General features: G+C 41.2%; 1 protein-coding gene across 1 annotated transcript; it reads left to right on the top strand.

Moving 5' to 3' along the window:
• Positions 1-2,062: 2,062 nt before the first annotated feature.
• Positions 2,063-23,467, top strand: LOC106091983 (RNA-binding protein 5). Its single transcript, XM_013258712.2, has 14 exons — positions 2,063-2,238; positions 6,301-6,385; positions 6,450-6,719; positions 6,777-7,008; positions 7,079-7,148; positions 7,396-7,469; positions 17,230-17,304; positions 17,372-17,536; positions 17,605-17,716; positions 17,937-18,173; positions 18,245-18,772; positions 21,817-22,648; positions 22,717-22,954; positions 23,027-23,467. Exons 1-14 carry the CDS (start codon positions 2,232-2,234, stop codon positions 23,144-23,146), a joined length of 3,045 nt encoding a protein of 1,014 aa, XP_013114166.2. The 5' UTR covers positions 2,063-2,231; the 3' UTR covers positions 23,147-23,467.
• Positions 23,468-23,771: the final 304 nt, after the last annotated feature.

The raw sequence follows: 23,771 nt of genomic DNA, 5'->3' as shown, positions 1-23,771 counted from the left end.
GTATATTTGATTAAAGCTCATTCTAAGTTTTATTAAAAATGCATTTACTTTCTTTTAAAAAATCCGCAATTACTTTTTGGGCAACCCAATAATTTCTAAAAATTAAGTTTATGTGCCAACTACTGAGGAATATTATTGAGCATATGGTTAATATCTACGATTGAATTGGACTTTATTAGTGTGGCTTTAGATTTGATAAATTCAACACCTTTTTTACCCCAAATACTGGGCAAAGGTCCGTGCGAGAGGTCTTATTCCAAACAAAGTTGCAAATAAGAAAACAGCCTTCGTTGTTGTAGCCTCATTTGCATGCAGAGATAGTGACCCTCCTCAAGCTCCATAAGTGAGTAAGCGCTGGGGAAACAAACTCGTGATGCTCAAAGATGATCGATCAATTATGATTTTTTTTGTCACCAAATGTCAAAGAAAACCTTAAAGTTAAATACATTACCTTGTAAAAAAAAGAAATTATTATTGGAAGTGCGTATACAAAGGATATCGGAAATGCTTTTATTTTAGATTTAACTAGACCTTAAGAATTACTGAGGTTGTGTTATCAATGAAATATTTTTATTGGCCTCATAGGCGCCTTAGTAAAAAGGATTATTAATAGAAATTAAACAGAAATTAGCAACGTAACATATTGGTCGTCAGTTTTAATGTGTTGGCGAACATATTTTATACAGTCCAGTCTGTAATCAAGTTATCGATTTTTATTGGTCTCTTGATATTAGTATTAGGCACGCCCTGTTTTGTATGTGAAGTGTTATAATGCAGTGTCTGTTGAACTGTTCAAAGTCGGTAGTAATGTTTAGCTTTATTTAAAGCCGGATTGCAGCTCAATTGAAAATCGAGGTTTTCGTTGTTTTGCTTTGGTATATTCCAAGCTTAATTTCGATTTGGTTGGTGTTACAGGGTGACATTGTAAGAACTGCAAAGTTTTTCTGCTCTGTAGTTCTTTCTTCTTTCACTAAATATAATTATTTGGAAATAACAACGTCTAATTGCAAAACTTCGAAGTTTGTACATGGCCTAGTACCTCACAAATGTCGCCAGCATTAGGAAGGGATAATCCGCACTGAATTTTTTTTCTGATGTTCTCGCCTGGATTCGATCCCGGGCGTTCAGCGTCATAGGCGGACATGCTAACCTCTGTGCGGCGGTGTTATCTTGTATTACACAAAGCATACTAAAAATTGTCAATACGTATCTTATAGCAAAAAAATGCATTACAGCTACGTAGGATCCTGGTTCACACAGAGGCTCTCAAACGAAATAACAAAAAAACAACAAATAAGAGTCTTAATATTCTATACACGAAATAGTATGTATGACGTATGTAAAATATATATATAAGAGTAATACTCACATCGTTAGCTTTGTACAGAATGAAACTTATGTACCAACACAATTATATCGTATAATTATAATAGTCTTTTTAGTTGTTTATAAGTGTCCTTCCCTCCAGTATCGAAACAGAAATCTGGAAACTTTGTTTAAAAAAAAGTGATTCTATCTATGTGTTATAGACAAATTGAAGGTAATATACTCCTTTTAAACGTGGCATTCGCAAATTTTTGTACCAAATCCATTTCTGATCTCTAGGCCGGAATTAGTGTCCTGCCTTCCAGTTTCTAAGCAGAAATCTGGCAACTTTGTTCAAGGAAAAACTGATTCCTTATAATTGTGACACGTTAAATTGAGGGTAATGACCTTTGGCGTGGTATTTGTCATTTTTTTTACGAAATCTATTCCTGGTCTCCAACTGGAAGAAGTGTCCTGCCCTCCAGTGTTTGCAAACCGTCCATCAGCTTGATGGCAAAATGGCGGATTGCAACATATAATATAATAATTTGGCCATGGCCTTTGACGTTCTAGTGAGATTTGAATACAACTCTGGAATTGGACAGTTACATCAGCTGAGTAAGTTACCTATCTTTCTTTAGTGAACCCTGATTTTACTGTAATGTTATTTTATTAGATTTACTGTTTGTGTCACCCTGTATGTTCAGCTATCGAAAATTATCGAAAGTTACCGACGTCGGTAACTTTGCGCAGGGTATTTTAATGTGATAAAAAAGTGAAAGACTCTGGACGCATAATTGAAAAGAAAAAATAATTTAGTGCTCTGTTTTAAGAATACTAAGCAATTTATATAAAAATAATCAAAACTGTGAAGTCACAAATACAAATAGTGTATATACTTTCAGCAAAAAGACAGTTTTCACAGAATGGATCGTAAGTTGTCGCCATTTTTTCAGCTGATGTAAAATTCTGACCAAGAGGAACAAATTCAGAATCTTTATTAACGTCATTTTATTATTTTTAACAAAGCTTGTTATGCATAAGAAAAAATAATTTATAAATTTTAAGATTTTAGAAAATTGTGTATATTTTTTATATATATATATACGCAGAATATATTTCTGTCCCTAATTTGCAAGCAGCCATCAACTCAATTTGTAGATTTTGTAGGAACTACTTTGTTTTCCTGCAACCATTGTTTTTACAAATTTTCTCTGCCATTTTGAACTGTTTTTATGCAACCTCGGGCTATAATCTGAATGAGTACAAGCAAGGTTTGGGTTCGGATTCTGGCGAGAACACCCGTAATTATCCCCTCTCAAATGCTGGCGACATTTGGTGGGGTATATTCCATCTAAAACTTCTATACGAAAAATTGCTGTCAGCGGCACGCCATTCGGACTCGATTATAAAAAGATGTTCCATTGATATACGAGAAGTCTCTGCCGACCGTTAGTTAAGGTTAAGTTAAAGGACACGCAACCCTAATTGCCAGCCGCTGTAGTTGGAGACCCTTGGTCCATTATGTTCTGCAAAAAAAAAAAAAAAATGAAATAATTTCAGCAACCAGACATCGTAGTGGCTAATCAGGACTCGCACCAACGGTTCAAGGTCGTTCTTCTCCAGCCCCAGGAAGGATAATCTTTGTCCTTGCCTGCGAGAACCTCGGAAACAGGGACATTGCCAAGCTACAGTCCGCATTGCGCCGGAGAGCAGTTAAGCTCCGTGGGTAATTTTCAATAGCAAAGGACCCAATTATATGGCATGTCTAAACGAAACACCGCACAATACGCTCACTATGCAACTTTATACCACATGTGGCTGTAATTTTTCGGATAGTTATTTCGTATTACTAGCAGACTAGCACCCTAGATTGCTAGACGCTTCACTATGGGATCTAGGTTCGTTGCGTTCGCCCTACTAGAAGGTAGAAGAGTAAAATAAGACAAAACAAATACACCATAGTAAACGCAACACAGCAAAAACGATAAGGGGAATAAGGTGACGAAAGCATAAGGTAGCCATCGTACATTGAGGGGAAAAGGATTGGCTAAGTAACGGAAAAAGCTGTTCACCCCTTATACTGTGCCTTCTCTCTGCAATTGGGGGCCGGTGGAACAAATTTTGCTCAACCGTCCACAACTCCTCATTACACACTAGCGCAAAGTCAAATACTGGACGTTGCTATGGTCGTAACCTGCCAACCCCGTAATCGTCTTCAATGTCATCATGATAGCGAAGTAATCGTTTTCATGATTACATGATTTCCTGATTCCTAGAAAATTTTCAAAAAGGACACTCCCGCCGCGGAAAGTTTGAAGAGTGCCTTGAGTCGACCAAGGGCTAATCTTGGGACTTTTAAAGCAGTGTTTTGTGTTTCATCGTATGCTGGATTCTTCTTAAATATCCAGATCGATTATGAATGGCTAAGTAGATAAACAGTTGGCTTGTGCCGTGTGGCCTACGCCACACACCCAACACGCTGGCTTCAACCCTATCACTGTAGACGTTAAGGTAGCTGCACCTGGCATCAATCCCATCACTAGACGTTAAGGTTGCTACATCTGGCATCAATCCTATCACTGTAGATGTTAAGGTGGCTGCATCTGTCTGAACACATCTAATTCAGAAATGCTCTTGTTTGCCGAGGCAGGCTAGTTTTCTTAAGGAGCAATGGGAGGCGATCAATCTCCAAGAACTGCGTTCGCTTGGTAGCTCTTCACCGCTTCTGCAACCGTGTCTGCGACCCGCTGAACCTCACGCTCCAGATCAGTAGATCTATGCTGAGATCTCTGGGCGGTGGATGCCAATCCACAAGATGAAGATTGCTGTGTATGTAGTCAACAAGGTTTCTTTGTCAGCACTCAAGTGCTGCCGGCAAGCGACTTGAGGACATTGTTTCTACCGCTGACCTTGTCACAAATTGGAGTGGCATGTCAACTGTGACACCACCTCCGCTGATGAAGAAGTGAAAAGTGCGACTGAAGATTTGGCGGCAGAGTGCTTCAAATTTCTAGAAGCGGAATATAGAGTAAGATCGGCGAAGTAATAGTTTAACCTCAAGCAGATACCACCAACGAGGGGACCCCAATCCCTTGGTAGTCGGTTGTATGTACCGGATTGATCCGACGGTGTCCTCTGTCAGCAAGGACTGCCGCCTCAGTGACCAACACACTGCCACAACAACAACAACGAGGGAACCCGAAGGCATGATCGCACAATGGCCGACATATGATACTATCTCGATGCCCTCTCGAGGGTGTGGAATAGCGGAGAGGTACAGGTTAAACAGTAACGGAGAATTCTGTTTCACTCTAAGGGGCTTCGCACACAGATAATTTGTAATTAAACATTTTAGGTCCAGCTGAAACGACGTTTAACGATGTCCTCAAAAATCGTGGCATGACTGACCATATCGCAAGCTTTCGAAAGGTTCAAAGTCACAATGACATGGCCTGAACTAATTTAGACCACGGTTAATCGTGTGTATTCTGGGTTACAGTTTTCCCCAAAATGAACAGCTTACTACCACGTTGATAAAGATTCGAAATTTCCCAAATGTTAATCATTAGATTTCTTAGATAAAACCAAAAAAGGATCTTAGAACAAATAATTAACTTGGACTCTTTGTTTGCGTGATAAGAACAAAATGATTTGAGGGAAAAGTGAATCGCAGAACACACTAGTATATGTATAGTGATAGCGTGCAAAGCACTCGTCATGCCATGTAATCTACGGCATCCGAGCTGGTGCTCATCAAATGGAAATTCTCCAACTAAGCTTGACAGAAAAAGTCCCCAAAGCATTTTGTTGTTGTAGAAGTTTGTTGTGTTCTATTTTTCGTCTGTTTGATTATGTTGAATATCCAGATCCAAGAACTCCGGGACTAAGATGGGACAGCCCAGAGGAATCTGGGTCAGAGTCGAGTGGGTCTGGCTCGGCAGTTAAACAGGTGACTTGTGGTCACTGGTCACAACCGGGACATACATCCTGCACGTCGGCATCAAGCCTTGTTCTTGTTGTAGCAGTTTGTTGTGTTCAATCTGTCGTCTGCTTGATTCTGTAGAGTGTCAAGATCCAGGAACTCTGCGACTAAGATGGGGTAGCTCCAGAGGGATCTGGGTCTGAGTCGAGTGGGTCTGGCTGGGCAGCTGGCTGGTCCCGTGTGACAATCAGGACTTACATCTTGCATCAATCCTTGTTCTGTAGGAGTTAAGACGGCTGGCTAAATATGCCGGAACGTAATTGAGCCAGAACTACTCTGATTTGCCAGAGGTACAAGCCTTGCTCTTTAGGAGTTTAGGCGGCTGAAGGGGCTGAAAAAGTCGGCTGAAAAAGTCGGTCAATAAACGGGTATACACCCGTTTATTGACCGATTCAGAACTTACTCGTCAATTATGTTAGAAAACAGAAAATTAAGCTCTCTAGGGGGAAAACTGGCAATTTTATACTGGGGCCATAAGCGTAGAAAAGCCTCAGGGGGACTGCTAAGCACTCCCAGAACAGTTTTAGCCCACCCACGAATTTTAAAAAGTTCATTGTTTTCGGAAAAATTTACTGATTTATGGCTCTTCAAAGGATTTTGCCCTTCCCTTCCCAGAAAGCTGGATTGGCTTCGCTAGTGATGGGGGCTTTATCAAAAACTGAACTGATATGACCCATATGCAATCCCCATTTACCTACATCGGTAAGAAGTATCTGTGCAAAATTTCAAGCTGATATCTTTATTCGTGCGAACGCTCTCCTGATCTCGACAGACCGACATAGTTAGATGGACTCAGAATGTCAAGACGATCAAGAAGAAATCTTTGGTATTAACATAGTATTAGACTACCAAATGAGAAAATTTATAAATCCATGTTGAACCATTTGTCATATATGTCACATGGAGATTTTTTCCAAGCCGCATAAATGTTGCCTGCTGCATAAAACTAAAAAAATTCTGAGTGTGATTGTGAAACACACAAATTAACAAAAAAATTTTTATTGTTGTAGAACGTTTTCGAAATGGCGGAAATAACAATGGTGGAGGAGGACGTGGCTCATATCGTCGCTATAGCCGTTCCCGTTCAAGATCGCGGTAAGTTTTAAAAAATCTCTACGTTTTTGCTGATAAATTATTTATATTTGCAATCTTATTTTAGAGAACGCGGTCGTGAACAAATGTATCGCAATAACCGAAGAAATTCCCGTTCACGATCTCGTGATCGCGGAGGATATAGAAATAACATGGATAATGATTTATATCGTGAGATAATCAATCAGGATTACCAAGATGAGAAAAACTATATGGGTGGAGCTAATTCACGAGGAAACAATAAATTTAGGTCTCGCGGTCATGAAGACGACTATGGAGACGAGCGTAACGATCGTTATTACAATCGAGATCGTGATTACGACAATCGTGAGAGAAGGTGAGTTAAAGCATCAATTGTAAAATGTTTAACTATTGAAATATTTAATGTTTGCAGAGATCGTGATCGTGATAGGGAACGTGATTCAAAAAGCTACGGTGGCAATAGAGGTGGTGGCAATGAAGGAGGCACTAGCAACAATAGCCATAGGCGATATAATTCTGCTGATCAAGATGATAGTGGGGACAGTGACGATACTATGAGCTCTCATTATTATTCCAACCAAAATCAAACACCATCGAATACAATTATTGTTTTTGGCCTGCATTCGCACATTACCGAGGCAGATGTATGAACTTCAAACCATGGCATTTCTTCATATTCAAATTGCATTTTAAATATTTTTCCACAACTTTTAGATAATGAGCTGCTTGATACAAGCAGATATGGCACCGGCAGCAATACGTCTTATACGCAAACGTACAACAGGTAGGTTTCGTAAAATCGAAATAAGCATTTTGTTATAAATTATACGTATGTATTGAAGAAAGTTTACAGAAAGCGTAAGTATATATGCAAAAATCATAAAACAAAGGATGAACGTACAATTCTGCAACACCAAAAACCAAAAAAAAAAAACATTCTTTACCTACCTACTATTTCCACTTCAAACATACAAAAATTGTTGATTTTTTACAAAAACATTTTGTATTTGCTTCTTATTCAAATTATTTAGGTGCATCACGGGGTTTTGCATTCGTCGAGTTTAATACGACTCAAGAAGCTGCACGATGGATGGAATATACTCAGGTATCAACAACACAATTAAATGACAAAACAAGAGTTATGAATTAAATGAAAAAAGTAGTCAAGGATGACAATATATGGTCTTGAAATGATGATAATTGTGATGATGATGACGAAAATGACAATGTGACAGATTTTGAAGATGACAGAAGACAAGTTTTTGGCAATTTTTGAGCTAAGTAATTTCTTACTGACCCTAGTATAAATATTGAATTTTTATTATTATCAACGATATATGTTTTTTTTCAATTCTAAAATTTTGTTTTTTGGATATACAATTAGAGCAATTCTTACATGCATTTTGGGTTTCAACAAAAATTAACAAATTTTGTCTTAAGGAGAAATTCATTGAAATTTAATTAAACATTTTTGTCTTCAGGAAATATTTCACTTCAACTTTTTTACATGAAAATTTTATAAAAATTCTTCCTTTAGGGAAGTAAATGCACACACCACTCGGGCTGCATTTGAGTTTGCTTCTGTTTTTTCTAACATCAAGAATTATGGATTTGTGGGGAACCATGGTGAAGCCTACAAACACCAACACATTTGCAGTAAAAAAAGATATGGACAATTTGAACACAAAAAATTTAATTTCCTTTTAATTTCACTGGTTATTTACTTATAAAAACAACAGAGCAACTATAAAAAGTTTTAGCAACGGACATTGGCAACTTTAGTTGATAGTTGCCATCCGTAATGCAAATGTGTCAACTGGCAACGCAATTGAATTAAGGTTGCCATCCATAATCGATCCATAAATTAGAAATTCCGTGCTACTTACAAAATCCTTAAGTGTTTTCCATGTCACTCCCCTAAGTTTGGTTCATGTCTGGTATTGTGTCCCCACCTAAGTGCCGGTATCTGTTAGACGCAAAAGCCGGGCAATGACGTAGAAAATGCTCCAACGTCTCATCATCTTCCCCGCATGCCTGCCCTACACATGCTATCACTTGCGCCAACGATTTTACTCAAGTGAGCTCGAAGTCCTTTGTGTCCCGTTATGATACTGATAGCTATATTGACCTCCTTCCTACTTTCTATCAGTATTAGCCTCGTCTTCTGATCGTCGTTGGACCTCCCCAAAGGACCGTTTCGCCGTTCCACAGGGTTGCATGCGCATTCGTCGCCCACGCCCTTATCTCGGACTGCGTCAATCCGAAAGGGTCACCATTTGAAAAATATTGCATTTAAATTTCGTCTTTAAAATTTAAACATGGGTCCGTTGACTAGCAATAATAATAATTATATAAAATCGACCTTACGGAAATATTATGACAAATTGAATGTTCCCCATTGGAATTGCCGTAGCATAAAACCTTCTTTCCAATCGTCTAATTTTGACGAATTCAAAAGTATTTTGTCTGGTCTCAGCTAGATGTCATTGCTATTTCGGAGACTTGGCTGAAAACTGATGTACCATATTGGTGGATATAAGTTTACAAGAAATGACCATAAGAATTCCAAAGAGGGGAAGGTATATAAGTTTCGTAACACCTAAAGTTTAAGGTCGTATTAAAATCCATGGTTGTTGTTGTAGCCACATTTTAAAGTGGCAAGGTCGTTCCGGTCCAAAAGACAATCGCCGCAAAAAACAGGTTTGCCATTAGTTATTTAAAGGCGCCACAAACCCGCCTTGTCATATCGAGCATCATAGGCACTCAATATTTTGCCGATCCCGCCCGGCCTCAAACTGAGAATCTCCACTCGATACCGTTGGTTGTCCTCGACTGCCATTGTAACTACTCCGTATGGATCATTCCACTATGTGCATCCCAGCTAAGCTTCTCGTGACAGCCATGTACACCACCCAGTTCGGACCTCAATCCCGTGTCTGGAAAAAAATCCATGGTTTTAGCAAATGTGAGTCGCTTTCTTTCACAATTTTTACTCCGGTAATAAAAAAATTGGCTCGGGCTTACTTACCTCGCCCTTGTGACATAGAGCATTTTGAGGAAATCCATTACAACCTCTTTTTGAGATATGCCAATGTTAAAGTAGTCTGTGATTTCAATTCGAACATGTTTGATTTATCTTAAGGCGTGGCTACTTCGAGCTATGTCAACTAGTTCAGGTTTGTCTAAGCCTACACACTTTCATACCATGCACGGTTCTTCCACATTACATGACATGACATTATGATTATGTAGGTATCGCACAATGGCTCGTTGTACCGACCATGTGATATACCCATCGATTTCGGATCATTGACTTATATTACCTAAACTTGGATGCAATTTGTCGTTTATCACGGTTATGATATTATAGGATGAGACAGATTGTCGGGTCGATTAGCACTATTCGACTTACATATGCTTCAAGATCTTTGTATCGATGAGAAGTGTTCTTTAGTTTCTTCCTTAGTGAACGATCTTTTTCATAGTGTTTGTCCTTTTAGTAAGGCGAAGAGTGCGGTGCTCCAGTAAAGACTGTATGAAGGCAAGCGACTTTAGTTTTACCATAAGTATTCGTGACTTGGCTTTTTGTACATATAAGAAAAGATCTACTTGAGAGAATTGGCAGTTTACAGCAGATATCGTAATAAAGTTAAGCCAGCAATAGGGAAAGGAAGAATGAAACATTATTCCTGAAGTTTAAGCTGTCTGAGTGCTAAAAACCCCTTTACACTGCTCCTTAAATCGAGATTTAATGGCTCGCTTATGTGTTTTCCCTTTACAAAATCAGCTGACGAGAGCCTTATATCCGGATTTAATGAGCAGTGTAAACGGGCTTTAATGGATTATGGCGGTTACTCAAGGGTGTGGGTACCCTGGGTGATGATGATATGCAATATGAGGGTGATGTTAAAGAAATTAATAGTTTTTTCGCTTCCGGCTCAACCACAGATGCGGTTCTTAATGATGTCCTTGTTTTGGGGGCCTTTATATGTCCGAATAATGGTTTTTCTTTTAGTTGCATCCGAGGATATCGCTTTGAACAAATTGAATTCGAAAGCCGTGGGCGTTGATGGTTTTGAATTTCTGTTGAATTTCTAAAACGAGTTTTTCCTTTCATAAGTGAATGGATCATGCAGCTTTTTCACTCCATTTTAAACATTTCAGTATTCCTTTGCACTTCGACAATTGCTTGGGTTGTGCCGATACCCAAGTGTAAAACTATTAATTGTCCTGACGACTTACGTCCGATTTCTATTCCTCTGTTCTTATCGAATGAATGTAAGCACATATTGAGAGACCAAAAATTGTTACATGCAGTTTGCCTTTCGTGAAGGCCTCCCTAGCGCAGAGCTTGGCATGTTTGCCTATAACGCTGAACGCCTGGGTCGAATTCTGGCGAGAACCAAAAAACAAAATCAGTGGTGGTTATTCCCTCCTATTGCTGTCAACATTTGTGAGATACTATGCCCTGTAAAACTTCTCTGCAAACAGGTGTTGCACTGCGGCACGCCCTTCGGACTCGGCTATAAAAAGGAGGCCACTTATCATTAAGCTTAAACTTGAATCGGACTGCACTGTGAGAAGTTTGCCCCTGTTCCTTAGAGGAATGTTCATGGGCAAAATTTGCATTTGTATTTGGAGGCCAGCCATAGCTCAGAGGTTAGCATATCCGTCTATGACGCTGAACGACTGGGTCGAATCCTTGCGAGAACCAAAACAAAAAAAATCAGCGCCGATAATCCCCTCTTTATGCTGGCGACATTTGTGAGGTAATTCCGCCCATAGCGGTGTCGCATTGTTGCACGCCGTTCGGACTTGAACTTAAAATAGAATCGGACAGCACTCATTGATATGTTCCAAGTTTGCCCCTCTTCCTTAGTGGCATGTTCATGGGCAAATTTGCATTTGCAATTTTGCCTTTGGTGAGAGCCATAGTACGACAGCGCTTTTGATACATCTTACTGTTGTCTGTAAATGTTGTCGGAGTAAAGTTGTTATTGTATTCACATTTTCATGTGGAAGCTCATTCCGGTCCAAAGGAGCGATCGCCGAGGGAACAGGTGGCCATTGGTTATTTAAAGGCTCCAATAACTCGCCTTGTCATAACGAACATCATAGGCACTCAGTATTTATGAAAACCCGTGCCGCCCGGCCTCTCACAGAGACTCTCCGCTCGATACAAAAGGAACGATCGCCGCGGTAAACATGGGGCCATTGGTTATTTAAAGGCGCCAATAACTCGCCTTGTCATATCGAGCATCATAGACACTCAGCATTTATGCAAGAGCCCGTGTCGAACGGCCTCTCACAAAGACTCTCCTCTCGATACCGCTGATTGTCCGTGACTGCCGTTGCAGCTACACCATATGGAGAGAGCATTCCAATATCCACAACCTGTTGAAGCGCCCGGTAGCTCGCAGCTAAGCTTCTCGTGACAGCGATTAACACCACATAGATTGAACCTCGAAGTTCCAGTCTGTGTGGTGTACACAACTATCCCATGCCAGGCCGAGTAAAGTCAATGCCGTTAGGTGCAGTGCCATCGATTTAACGAAGGCTATTAATTAGTTCTGTTTCTTATGCTATTTTTCTTAGGAAACTGAGAGGACAGTTTAATTTCTCTTATTCCGCATGCAGGCAGTAATGTCGTCTTTATGTATATAGTAGATTTCAGTTCGTAAGTTAAATAGCAGGGTGTTTAGTCTTTTTCCCTTGATCTTGGGTATTCCTCAGGGAACAGTGTTTGGACCACTTCCTTTTTATACTTTATGTTTACGACCTTGCCAGAAGCCTATGTGACGCCCTTTGTAGATTATTCTTATTTACTGATGATATTTTACTTGCCTTTAGTGATGTTCGTACAGCCTCCGATGGCTTGAAACTAATTCGTTATTAGTTAAACCCCGAAAATCTAAGGCGATGATGTTTGGTAGTTCTGTGGTTGAATTAAACATTTTTTTGTGCCAGAATGCAATTGATTTTGTCAATCAGCTTAAGTGTCTGGGAGTCATTATAGACAATAAGATTAGTTGTATCAGTGTATCGCACACGGAGGCGGCACCCTTGGTGATGAAGGACTCTCACAGGTACAATCGGCTGCCATGGGATTAAGCTTTGTTTTGAGTCCCATGTGCATATGGTGACCAGGCCATTGTATAGCTCATTGCGTAGAATTTATTCTACGAATATATATTTACCTACTTGGGTGAATACAAGATTGTCACACGCACATTTGATGCCACGGGTTTTGTATGGACTTGAAGTGGTGGCCGGAACATTTGATCGAGTGTTATTAAGATTTAACGTATTGTTCGATTTGTATACAATGTGAAAAGACATGGTCATATATCACAGTATGTTCACCGTTTCGCTTGCCTAAGCTTTTAGATTTTGTTTTAATTATGGGAATCTGGCTTTATTTTATACAATTAGTAGGGGCTCAAGAATCAAAATCGGGAGATCGTTTTATAGGGGAGCTGTATCAAGCTATAGATCGATTCAGGCCATATTGGACACGTATGTTGATGGGAGAAGCGGTTGTACAATATGTCTGCCAAATCGAATGAGAATTGCGCCCTCTAGAGGCCTAAGAAGTTAAAATCCCAGATCGGTTTATATGACAGCTATATCAGTTTATGAACTGATTATAGTTTATGAACTGATATCAATCCCATGGCAGCCGGTTGTACGTACCGGATTGACCCGATGGAATCTTCATCGGCAAGGGCTGCCGCCTCAGTGTACGTGTTCGTCTTTTTTCGTCATGGGAGAGGCACATCCCGGAGTGCCTTCTCCGTATGCTTTTGGTCCGTGCCGGGATTGAAAAGAACCCCGGACCCTGGTTCTGTTCCGTTTGCCAGAACCGCCTTCATCATCGGTCAGTGTCGGTGAGGTGTAACAGGTGCTTGGAGTGGGTACATTTCCGTTCTTGCTCTGGCCTAACTTCGCTACGGGAGTATAGTCATACTGGCTATGTCGCTAGGTGCTGTGCGAACATAGCCAGCAGTGGGTCACAAGCGTCGCCGTCGTCGCCTTCGGCGTCCTCGTCGTCGGACTATGTGACCCCCCCGACCTCTCCCGTACGGCAATTTATGCAAAGACAGCACCCTAGCCCTACTTTTGCCAGGCCAGTGTCGGGAAATGTATCGTTCCTGCAGTTAAACTGCAATGGACTGCGAGGCAAGATTGATGAGATTGTAGATTTTATGAGTCGGAAGAGCATATCGGTCGCAGCGATCCAGGAGACAAAGCTGACTAACACCTGCAGCTTGCACAGTTGTCACGGCTACAATGTGCTACGTAAGGATCGCTCAAGGAATGGAGGTGGGGGATTGGCCTTCGTTATACACCATTCCGTGCAGTATAGACCTATCTCGCCTGCGCTTGACGCTAGTGACCCATACATGGAATGTATGGGGGTAGCAGTCAGGTCTGGTACTGCCGAGATAGAGATATACAACGTGTACATACCGCCGGTTGGCAGCTGTGCCCCGATTAATGGCCAGGCCTACAGCCCCGACATAAGTGGGTTGCTATCTGGCCATGGTCGTCTGGTTCTGGGGGATTTCAATGCACATCACTCGTCATGGCATTCTCCCCTAGGCAACGACCAGCGTGGCATAGCTTTGGCAGAGCAGATAGATAGCTCCACGTTTTGCACGGTGAATGAAGATGCCCCCACTAGGATTACGAGGAGGTGCAGCAGCTCGCCAGACATCTCAATCGCATCCCCTGATCTCCTGAGTGACGTATCCTGGCAAGCCGTCATCTCTTTGGGGCCAGACCACCTCCCCATAATCCTCACCATCGACCGACCACCCGACTTCATAACCTCTGAGCGCCGAACGTTCATCAACTACAAGAAGGCCAATTGGACTGGCTTCAGAGAGTATACCAATCGCCGCTTCAATGAACTGCCACCCCCCTCTGATGTGCTTGTGGCCGAGAGGAAATTCCGAGACATCATCAACGCAGCAGCCGCTCGCTTTATACCAGCCGGTCGAATACCGCAAGTGCGACCCAATTTCCCGGCGCAAGCAATGGTACTCGCAGACGAGCGTGATGGGATTCGTGCTATGGACCCCGCTAACCCCAGAATCAGCGAGCTGAATCTGGAAATAAACAGGGTAGTCAACGAACATAAGCGGAATTTGTGGCTGGAACACTTGGAGCAATGTAACTTAGGCACCGGTGCAGGCAAATTGTGGGCCACTGTTAAGTCTCTCTCGAACCCCGGTAGACGGGACGACAGGACCTCAGTCACTTTTGGCGAGTTAACCGTGACTGATCCGAAGAGATGCGCCAGGTTGTTCAACCGTCAATTTATCGTGCATTCCGAGAGAGACAGGGCAAGGAGGAGAGCCATTCGCCGTATTCGTGGTCTCCGAGCCGATGACAACCATCACAATTTACCGTGGGCGAAGTTACGAATGTCATCCGTGGCGCCAAATCTTCCAAGGCGTTGGGCCCCGACGGAATCTCTACATTGATGCTGAAGAATCTGGATTTACCTGGAGTTGAGTACCTTACCACTGTCCTTAACCTGTCATTGATCACTCTTATAGTTCCCGATGTCTGGAAAATGGGCAGAGTGATCCCGCTACTGAAGCCTGGTAAAGACCCGAGCTTGGGGGAGTCGTACAGACCGATCTCCCTTCTCTCACCAGTGGCTAAGACGCTTGAGGCATTACTCCTCCCGAGCCTCGTAGGAGAATTTCCATTCGCCGAGCATCAACACGGATTTCGGAGACTGCACAGCACAACAACAGCTTTGCATGCCATCACCACACACATTTGCTGTGGCTTCAATCAACCCAGGCCATGTGATAGGACGGTCCTCGTGGCATTGGACCTATCGAAGGCATTCGACACGGTCAGCCATGCCAAATTATTTGAGGACATCGCCAACACGTCCCTCCAGCCAGGCCTTAAACGTTGGGTCGCGAATTATCTGTGTGGCCGCCAGTCATTTGTGGAATTTAGGGATAAGAAGTCAAAACACCGTAGAGTGAAACAGGGAGTTCCCCAAGGCGGGGTGATATCTCCGGCTCTGTTTAACCTCTACCTATCCTCCATCCCACCTCCTCCAGACGGCATAGAGATCGTATCATATGCGGACGACTGTACGATCTTGGCATCAGGCCCCCCACCCATTGATGACATCTGCGATAGGTTGAACGTCTACCTCAACGAGCTTGCCTCATATTTCGCTGCAAGAAATCTGAAGATATCCGCCACCAAATCTTCAGCCACACTGTTCACTACAAATACGCAATCCCATGGCAGCCGGTTGTACGTACCGGATTGACCCGATGGAATCCTCCATCGGCAAGGGCTGCCGTCTCGGTGTAAAACACACTGCTACAACAACAACAACTACAAATACGCGTGAGGTGAATTCTGAGCTGACTGTGATGGTCGATGGAGAATTGATTCCGACCATCAAGTGTCCCAAAATACTTGGCGTCACATTTGACAGCTCCTACACTTTCTCCCCACATGCCACAGCAATCTGCAATAAAGTCAAAAGTAGAAACAAGGTCCTCAAGTCACTCGCTGGCAGCACTTGGGGTGCAGACGAAGAAACCTTGTTGACCACGTACAAAGCAATTGGCCGGTCTGTGGTAAGTTATGCAGCGCCAGTGTGGTCACGTCAGCTTTGTGACACGCAGTGGAATAATATTCAGATCTGTCAGAATGCCGCCCTCCGAACTGCGACGGGCTGCCTCCTTAGTTCTCATGTGGACCACCTCCACCAGGAGACAAAGATCCTACCAGTGCGAAGACATAACTACATGCTGTCTAAGCAATACCTTTTGGGCTGTTATCGCAGAAATCATCCAAATCATCATCTTGTGGATAGATACCCACCGCCCAGAAGCCTTAAGGTAGATCTACATGATCTAGAGCGTGAGGTCCAGCGCTACAAGAGAGAACCTCTAGATCAAGCGGCATATCAAGCGGGTCTGAACAACATTCATGCAGACACGGTAGCAGACGCGTTAACTGGCTACCGAGTGAATGTAGTCCTTGGAGAACGACCGCCACCCATTGCACCCGAAGAAATCGACCTCCCCCGGCAAACCAGAGTGATTCTGGCTCAATTACGTTCCGGCAGATGCAGCCGCCTCAATTCCCACAGAGCTAGGATTGATGCCGACGTGCAAGATGTATGTCCCGACTGTAACCAGGGACCGCACGATACACGTCACCTGTTTAACTGCCCGGCCAGACCCACTCGACTCAGACCCAGATCCCTGTGGACGCACCCCATCTTAGTCGCGGAGTTCCTGGGTCTTGACACTCAACAGAATCAAGCAGACGAAAGATAGTACACAATAAACTGCTACAGCAACAACAACAACATCAGTTTATGAACTTTTCCCTAAAGACAAAACTTGCCCATTTACTTCAAATAACATACAAACAAATTTTATTTGCAAAAATATCTCTATATAAGAATTCAATATTTATTTAGGCGCCCTGTGCCATATATAAATTATATATGTAGACGTTATATAGGGATATCTTTATACATAAACATACATGCTTGACAAGGACGAGAAATGACAAAAAAACTCATCATCAAGGGAAATGTGATAACCATACCAACCATGTGTATGGATGTAAGCCCCATTTTATAGAAGACGATAAATCACCATGTCTTTGTACAAAAGAGAGCAATTCATAACACAAATAAATTGAAGAGCCGCCCAGCAATAAAGGCCCAAATAATTTAAAGAAACGTAAAAACGTTGAAATGATTTCCATCATACCGGTGACTTGTGTAGTCTGTGGCATGTTTACTGTCGGATAAAGTTGATCTAATATATATTTCTTTTGTTTCTTTTCTTTCCCCATTGTAGGGTATCTTACAAGTGGACGAAACCTGCAGAGCTACCTTGCAATATAGTCTTCTAAAGGATTGGCATTGCGGCAAGGTGAATTAAAGCTTTTCCCAATTAGTAAGTGCAGTGATTGCAATTTATGTGTGGATCTTCATTTCAGTGTGGTCTCTTCAATTTCAAACGTCGTGGCAATTGTTTTAAATGCCATGCCTCGCGTGATGAATGTGAGGAATCGGGATTTGTGGATGAAGATGATGCGGCGAACGCAAGTGGTAAAGCTGGAAATGGCAATAGTTCAGGTCGCAGTGAATGGTATTGTGGCAAGGTACTATGGTGCTATTACTAACTGATATTATTAATCAAAAATTAATTTTCATTGCATTTTTTTCTCAGTGCATTTTCTTCAACTTTGGACGCCGCGACACTTGTTACAAATGTTTTGCCTCCCGTGGAGATAGCGCATACGGCAAAGGCAGCGATGAAATAAGCAACATTCTTACCAAAAGTATACATATTCACAAAATTTTTCTCCTATTCTTAAGAATAATTTTCAAAAATAATAGTGTCTTTTTGAAAGAGCATCTAACAAATTTGCTAATCTCACAAAAATATGAAGAAAAACATACAATTTTTTGCCCTATTGTTCTGTGCATTCTGTAATTGTTAATCGAAAAATGTTAATCAAAACGAACATCCTCCCTATACTTTTACCCACTTCAATGCAGAAATCATGCTACGCAACTTGGATGTGCTGACAAACGAAGAAGGTGTTTTAACAGCTATCACCAAGCATGCACCAGATCTTGCAAAAAAGATAACCAAAGTTTTAGTATCGCGCGATGCCTTAACGCAAACTTCAAGGGGCATTTGTTATTTGAATTTTGATACCCTAGTTGATTCTATGAATATGCATAACTTGTTAAGTACCTTGGAGCCTCCACTTAGTATAGACGATAAAGAAGGTACACCACACACATATAATATGGACAAAATGTACTCGAGTAGAAAACTAAAAATACTATTTTGATTTCAGTTCTCGTTACCTACTGTGTTGATCATGAAAATCGTCAAATTGTACCCAAGAAGAAAGGCGAAGGTTCTTCGGGTTCAAATGGTTCAACTAAACAACAAACAGCTGTCATTGGACCCATGACAGCCGCAGAGGTAGCTGCGGCATCTGCCAATTCGGCAGTTTCTACTGGACAATATACATTAGATGATGTTCCTCGTTTGGCAGAATACAGCGCTTCCTTATATGCAACAACCCCTGCTGAACATGCTCATTATTTACAGTACTATACCGAATATTACATATCTGAGATAAGCAGTGGGTCCTATACGAATCTGCCAACAGATAATCAAGTAACTGAAGCAAATTCCGGTGCAGCTGTGGCCTTGTCGGCTATTAAACGAAAACAGGCTATGATGAACAACATTGAAACGACTGCCACGGCTAGTGCCGCTGCGGCATCTGCTGCCGCGGCCGCCGCCGCCGCTGCTGCAGCAGCAGCTTTGAGACCGGCTGTAGTTACTCCAAAGGGAAATGATGGCAAAGTATATCGTAAGTAGTGTAGAAATACATAAATCACATCTATCAATAGTATTCCTAAAACTAAGTGCAGCCTTCAAGTAGATTTGTTTGACATATTTCCTGTCAAATAAACCCAAATTAAATCTGCATTATGTTTTGCATATGGCCGCTATGTCTTAGCAAGAATTTGGACACCAAGATCGGGTTTAAAGAAAATTACCTCAGACTGTTTTGGGTAAACACAACATTGTGTACGTATCCTGCAGGAAATGTCAATAGTAAATCTATACTGACTTACTATTGACTTTGTCACCACAACTACTGACAAATTGTACCCAAGCCCATGCTTTTTGCTATAGACATTATATACGGTCTTGTCATTCAGAAGTTAGTAGTGATATTGTCAACAAGTAAGTCGTTAGGGATTTGTAGAGACGTTGCGGGATATGTGGGGCATTGTCAATAGCATGTCAGTAGGGACATTTCATAGACATGTTTAATAATTTAGTCTGTCATTTTCGAACTTCTCAATTTCAACACAAGAAAAAGCGTTCTAAGTTCGGCCGGGCCTAATTTTTTATACACTCCACCATGGATCGCATTTGTCAAGTTTTTAAATGACTTTGTCGAATAGAAACACACCAGTCATAGAAAAACACCACCTCCAAAATTTCAGTCAAATCGAATAATAATTGCGACCTCCAGAGGCTCAAAAAGTCAAACTCGGAGTCGGTTTATATGGCAGGTATATCAAGTTATATACCGATTTAGACCATACTTAGAACAGTTGTTGGAAGTCATACCAAAACGACATATATGCAAAATTTCAACGATATTGTATAAGAATTTCGCCCTCTGAAGCCCAAGAAGTCTAATTGGAAGATCGGTTTATATGACGGCTATATCAGGATATAGACCATACTTAACAAAGTTGTTGGAAGTCAAAATATAACAGTTCATGCCAAATTTCAGCCAAATCGGATAAGTATTGCGCCCTCTAGAGGCTCAAGAAGTCAATTCGGGTGATCAGTTTATATGGCGGCTATATAAGGTTATGGACTGATAAAGACTTTACTTGGCACAAATGTTGGAAGTCATACCAGAACACTTCATGCAAAATTTCAGCCAAATCAGATAAGAATTGTGCCCTCTAAAAGCTCTAGAAGTCAAGACCCAAGGTCGGTTTATATGGCAGCTATATCAGGTTATGAATCGATTTAGACCATACCTGGCACAGTTGTCGGATATGATACCAAAACACAACGTGCAAAATTTCAGCCGAATTTGATAAGAACTGCGCCTTCCAGAAGCTCAAGAATTCAAGACCCACCACTTGATCTTTCCATCAGGCTTTTGGTTGTTGTTGTTGTAGCAGTGTGTTGTACACTGAGGCGGCAGCCCGATGAAGGACTTCATCGGGTCAATCCGGTACGTACAACCGGCTGCCTTGGGATTTTTGGCTTTTGGTCTTCTCGGTTTGCTTCTACCATCTTGTTTGCCTTCAAAAGACCTCTTTGCTGGAGCTTCTTCATCCATTCTGATAGCATGACCTAGCCAACGCAGCCGTTGTATTTTGATGCGTGTAACTATGCTATCGTCGTGGCTCATACGTCGCCTATATTCTCCATTAACGCAAACTGGTCCATATATTTCACGAAGAATCTTTCTCTCAAACACTCCAAGCACTGCCCCTTCAGAACCATATAACAACACGGGAAGTATCAGTGTCTTGTATAGTGTAATCTTCGTCTGTCGAGAGGTGGCCTTGTTTCTAAAGTGCTTACTTAGTCCAAAGAATCATCTGTTTGCCGGTATTATTCTTCGCTTTATCTCAAAACTGGTGTCTTTGGTTTCGGTTACGGCGGTGCCGAGGTAGATAAAGTTACTCACTATCTAAAAATTGTGGTTCCGAACTTTCTCCATTTTCTTTAGCTGCTCAGTTGTACAAGGCGTTTTGGGAGTTGAAACCATCCATTTCGTCTTATCTCCATTTACTGCCAGGCCCATTTTCACTGACTCTTTTTCGATTCTTTCAAAGGCTGCAATTACTACTTCCGGTGACCGACCTATGATGTCGATGTCGTCGGCATAAGCGAGTAGCATGTGTTCTCTTGTGATAAGTGTGCCATATCTATTCACATCTGGATCTCGTATAATCTTCTCCAACAGGATATTAAAGAGATCACACGATAGGTTGTCTCCTTGTCTGAAGCAAGTGTCATCCTGCAGAGTCTTATTAATTTTGCAGGGAAACCAAACTCAGACATGGCTTGAAATACCTTTGAACGTAAAGGAGTATCGAAAGCGGCTTTGATTTGTCCTTCTCGGGTCTTTTCCAACTTTATAATAATTTTAATTTTATGGTTAAGGCAACTATTGGGTTGCCCAAAAAGTAATTGCGGATTTTTCATATAGTCGGCGTTGACAAATTTTTTCACAGCTTGTGACTCTGTAATTGCATTCTTTCTTCTGTCAGTTATCAGCTGTTACTTTTGGCTTGCTTTAGAAAAAAGTGTAAAACAAATATATTTGAATAAAGTTCATTCTAAGTTTTATTAAAAATGCATTGACTTTCTTTTAAAAAATCTGCAATTACTTTTTGGGCAACCCAACATATTGGAGTTGCAATCCATAATCAACCTATTAACCTTCTATTAGCTTAAGAAGTGAAATCGGGGTATTGATTAATATTAGGGCAATAGATTTATTGAAACGACCTACGCCAATAAGAAATATCAGCAAAATTTTAAGACGATAGCTTTTTTTTTATTTGTTATGGGAATTTTTTTGAGAAGACTGGCCATTGATCGACATAAAATATGGATCACAGGTCAAAATTTCAAGGTGTTACAAACGGAATGATAAGATTATTCTATGAAAATATAAAACTGGCAAACAAGAAATATTACTTAACCTAAATAATCCCATGACAGCCGGTTGTAACTACCGGTTTGACCCGATGGATTCCTTCATCGGCAAGGGCTGCCGTCTCAGTGTACAACACACTGCTACCACAACAACAACTAAACATAAACACAACGTTTAACATAATATTTTCTTACTTGTTTATACAGCCACTCCCGATGTATCACTTTACCAATACGATGAAACTTCCGGCTACTACTATGATCCCACTACTGGTCTGTACTATGATGCTCATTCTCAATACTATTATAATAATGAAACTGGCGCATATCTCTACTGGGATCAACGTAAAAGTACATATATACTGGCCACACCAGCGGCTGTTGCGGCAACCGTACAGGCAGCTGTGAAACAGGAGTCGGAGGCGTCTTCCGCCAATGCCACAGAAGAAACAGATTCTGCTAAAAAAGACAAAAAGGAAGGTGGTGGCCATAAGCACGATAAGGTTAAAGTGGCTAAAAAGATTGTTAAGGATATGGAAAAATGGGCTAAACAATTAAACCAAAAGAAGGATTATGTACCAATTGCACCGCCACAACAAGCACAAAATTCTGTCGATGGTGCAAGGCCGTCTACAAGTTCTGCTGGTGTGGGAGGAGGTGGAGGCAGTGGGTATGCGGATGTTGGATTTTCAATATTAGAAAAGAAAGCCGCCAACAAGTTGTCACCCAATTTCATGTCTCCCCTAACGTTGGGCTCATCTAATAAACTTATTCCCGCTTATGGCTCCGATTCTGATGATGATGTTCCCCCGCCCAGCAAAGGAAACGCTATGGAAGCCAGCGAGAAGGACTATGTTGATTATCAAAAACTTACATGTTTGCTATGTAAACGAGCATTTCAGTCGTTGGAAATTCTACAGAAACATTTAAAAATGTCAAATTTACACAAAGAGAATTTAGCCAAAATGAATGCATCCACAGGAGTTGCTTCAATGCAATCAGAAAGCGAAAAGGAATCATCACTTGCAGCAGCGTTGTCGTAAGTTGTTTAATGCCAGCATGCAGTGTGGCTCATATTAAATTTCTCAAAATTTTTCTTTATTGCAGTTATCGCGATCGAGCCAAAGAAAGAAGAGAAAAGTACGGAGAATATGATCCACCGCCTTCAAATCCCAGCAGGGAACGTTTTGAAAAAGAAATAAAGAATCTAACGTCTCGTGCCACAGAAGCTCCTGTTATGCCAATAGGTTCAAATAATGTGGGCAATCGACTGTTACAGAAAATGGGTTGGTCCGAAGGCCAAGGTTTGGGTCGCAAAAACCAAGGACGTACCAATATTATAGAGGTATAAGATTCTGCTCAATTGATTTCCATACGTAAAGATCTGTATGTTTTCTTTTATCTTAATCCACTATAGGCAAATAGTCGAAATTCAACAGCGGGTTTGGGTACTCACTCAAGTGCCGGCATAGGTCCCGGTGATGATTACAAGACATACATTAAGAAAATGATGAAATCACGATATGAATCCGTGTAGAGCCGCACAACCTGCCGTCATGCAGCTTAGTTCTAAATGGCTACACCATGTTATGAGGTGTAACCTTATATAAATATTCACTTTTATGTTGTGTTTATTTTGAAGTTTTAATTTTCATTATAAGCTAATATTTACACGTAGTTGTTCGTTATTATTAGTTCAATCACAAATTGTATTTCTTCCCGAACAAACTTGAAACAAATTTTGTTTAAAATTAAAAAAAAAAAATTAAATTATTGCAATTAAATCATGGAGTACACCGTATTGAGTAATAAGTTAATGTGTACCGTGTAGATAAATAAAAACATTTTTAAAACTAAATCAATTTTTTGCAAATTTTTAAATAGGAAGTCGCTAGCGGAAGTGCACATAAGAGCAAAGAAACGTTTTGAAAGTTTGGCATTTCAAAAGCAGCATTTGTCACTAGGTTTTATAAAAACAGACAATTTCAGCCGTTAATATGTGTTCACGGAAAATCAATCGTTTCGTTTATTAAGACTAAAGTCGTTCCTTATCTGCTGTAAATCATTTTATTTGGAACGTTATCATCTCTACCTCTAAGAGAAGTAGCTTTGCGTCTACCGAACGAAGCCACACGACGTTGCTAATATCACACGTGTAGTTC

Source organism: Stomoxys calcitrans, chromosome 3 (assembly GCF_963082655.1).
Source record: "Stomoxys calcitrans chromosome 3, idStoCalc2.1, whole genome shotgun sequence".
Lineage (NCBI taxonomy): Eukaryota > Metazoa > Arthropoda > Insecta > Diptera > Muscidae > Stomoxys > Stomoxys calcitrans.
This window is presented reverse-complemented; position numbering and strand designations above follow the sequence as displayed.

Coding starts and splice junctions, on each gene's coding strand:
- LOC106091983 (XM_013258712.2), top strand. Junction 6,720..6,776: donor TACGACAATCGTGAGAGAAG/GTGAGTTAAAGC, acceptor TAATGTTTGCAG/AGATCGTGATCGTGATAGGG. Junction 18,773..21,816: donor AAATGATGGCAAAGTATATC/GTAAGTAGTGTA, acceptor TTGTTTATACAG/CCACTCCCGATGTATCACTT.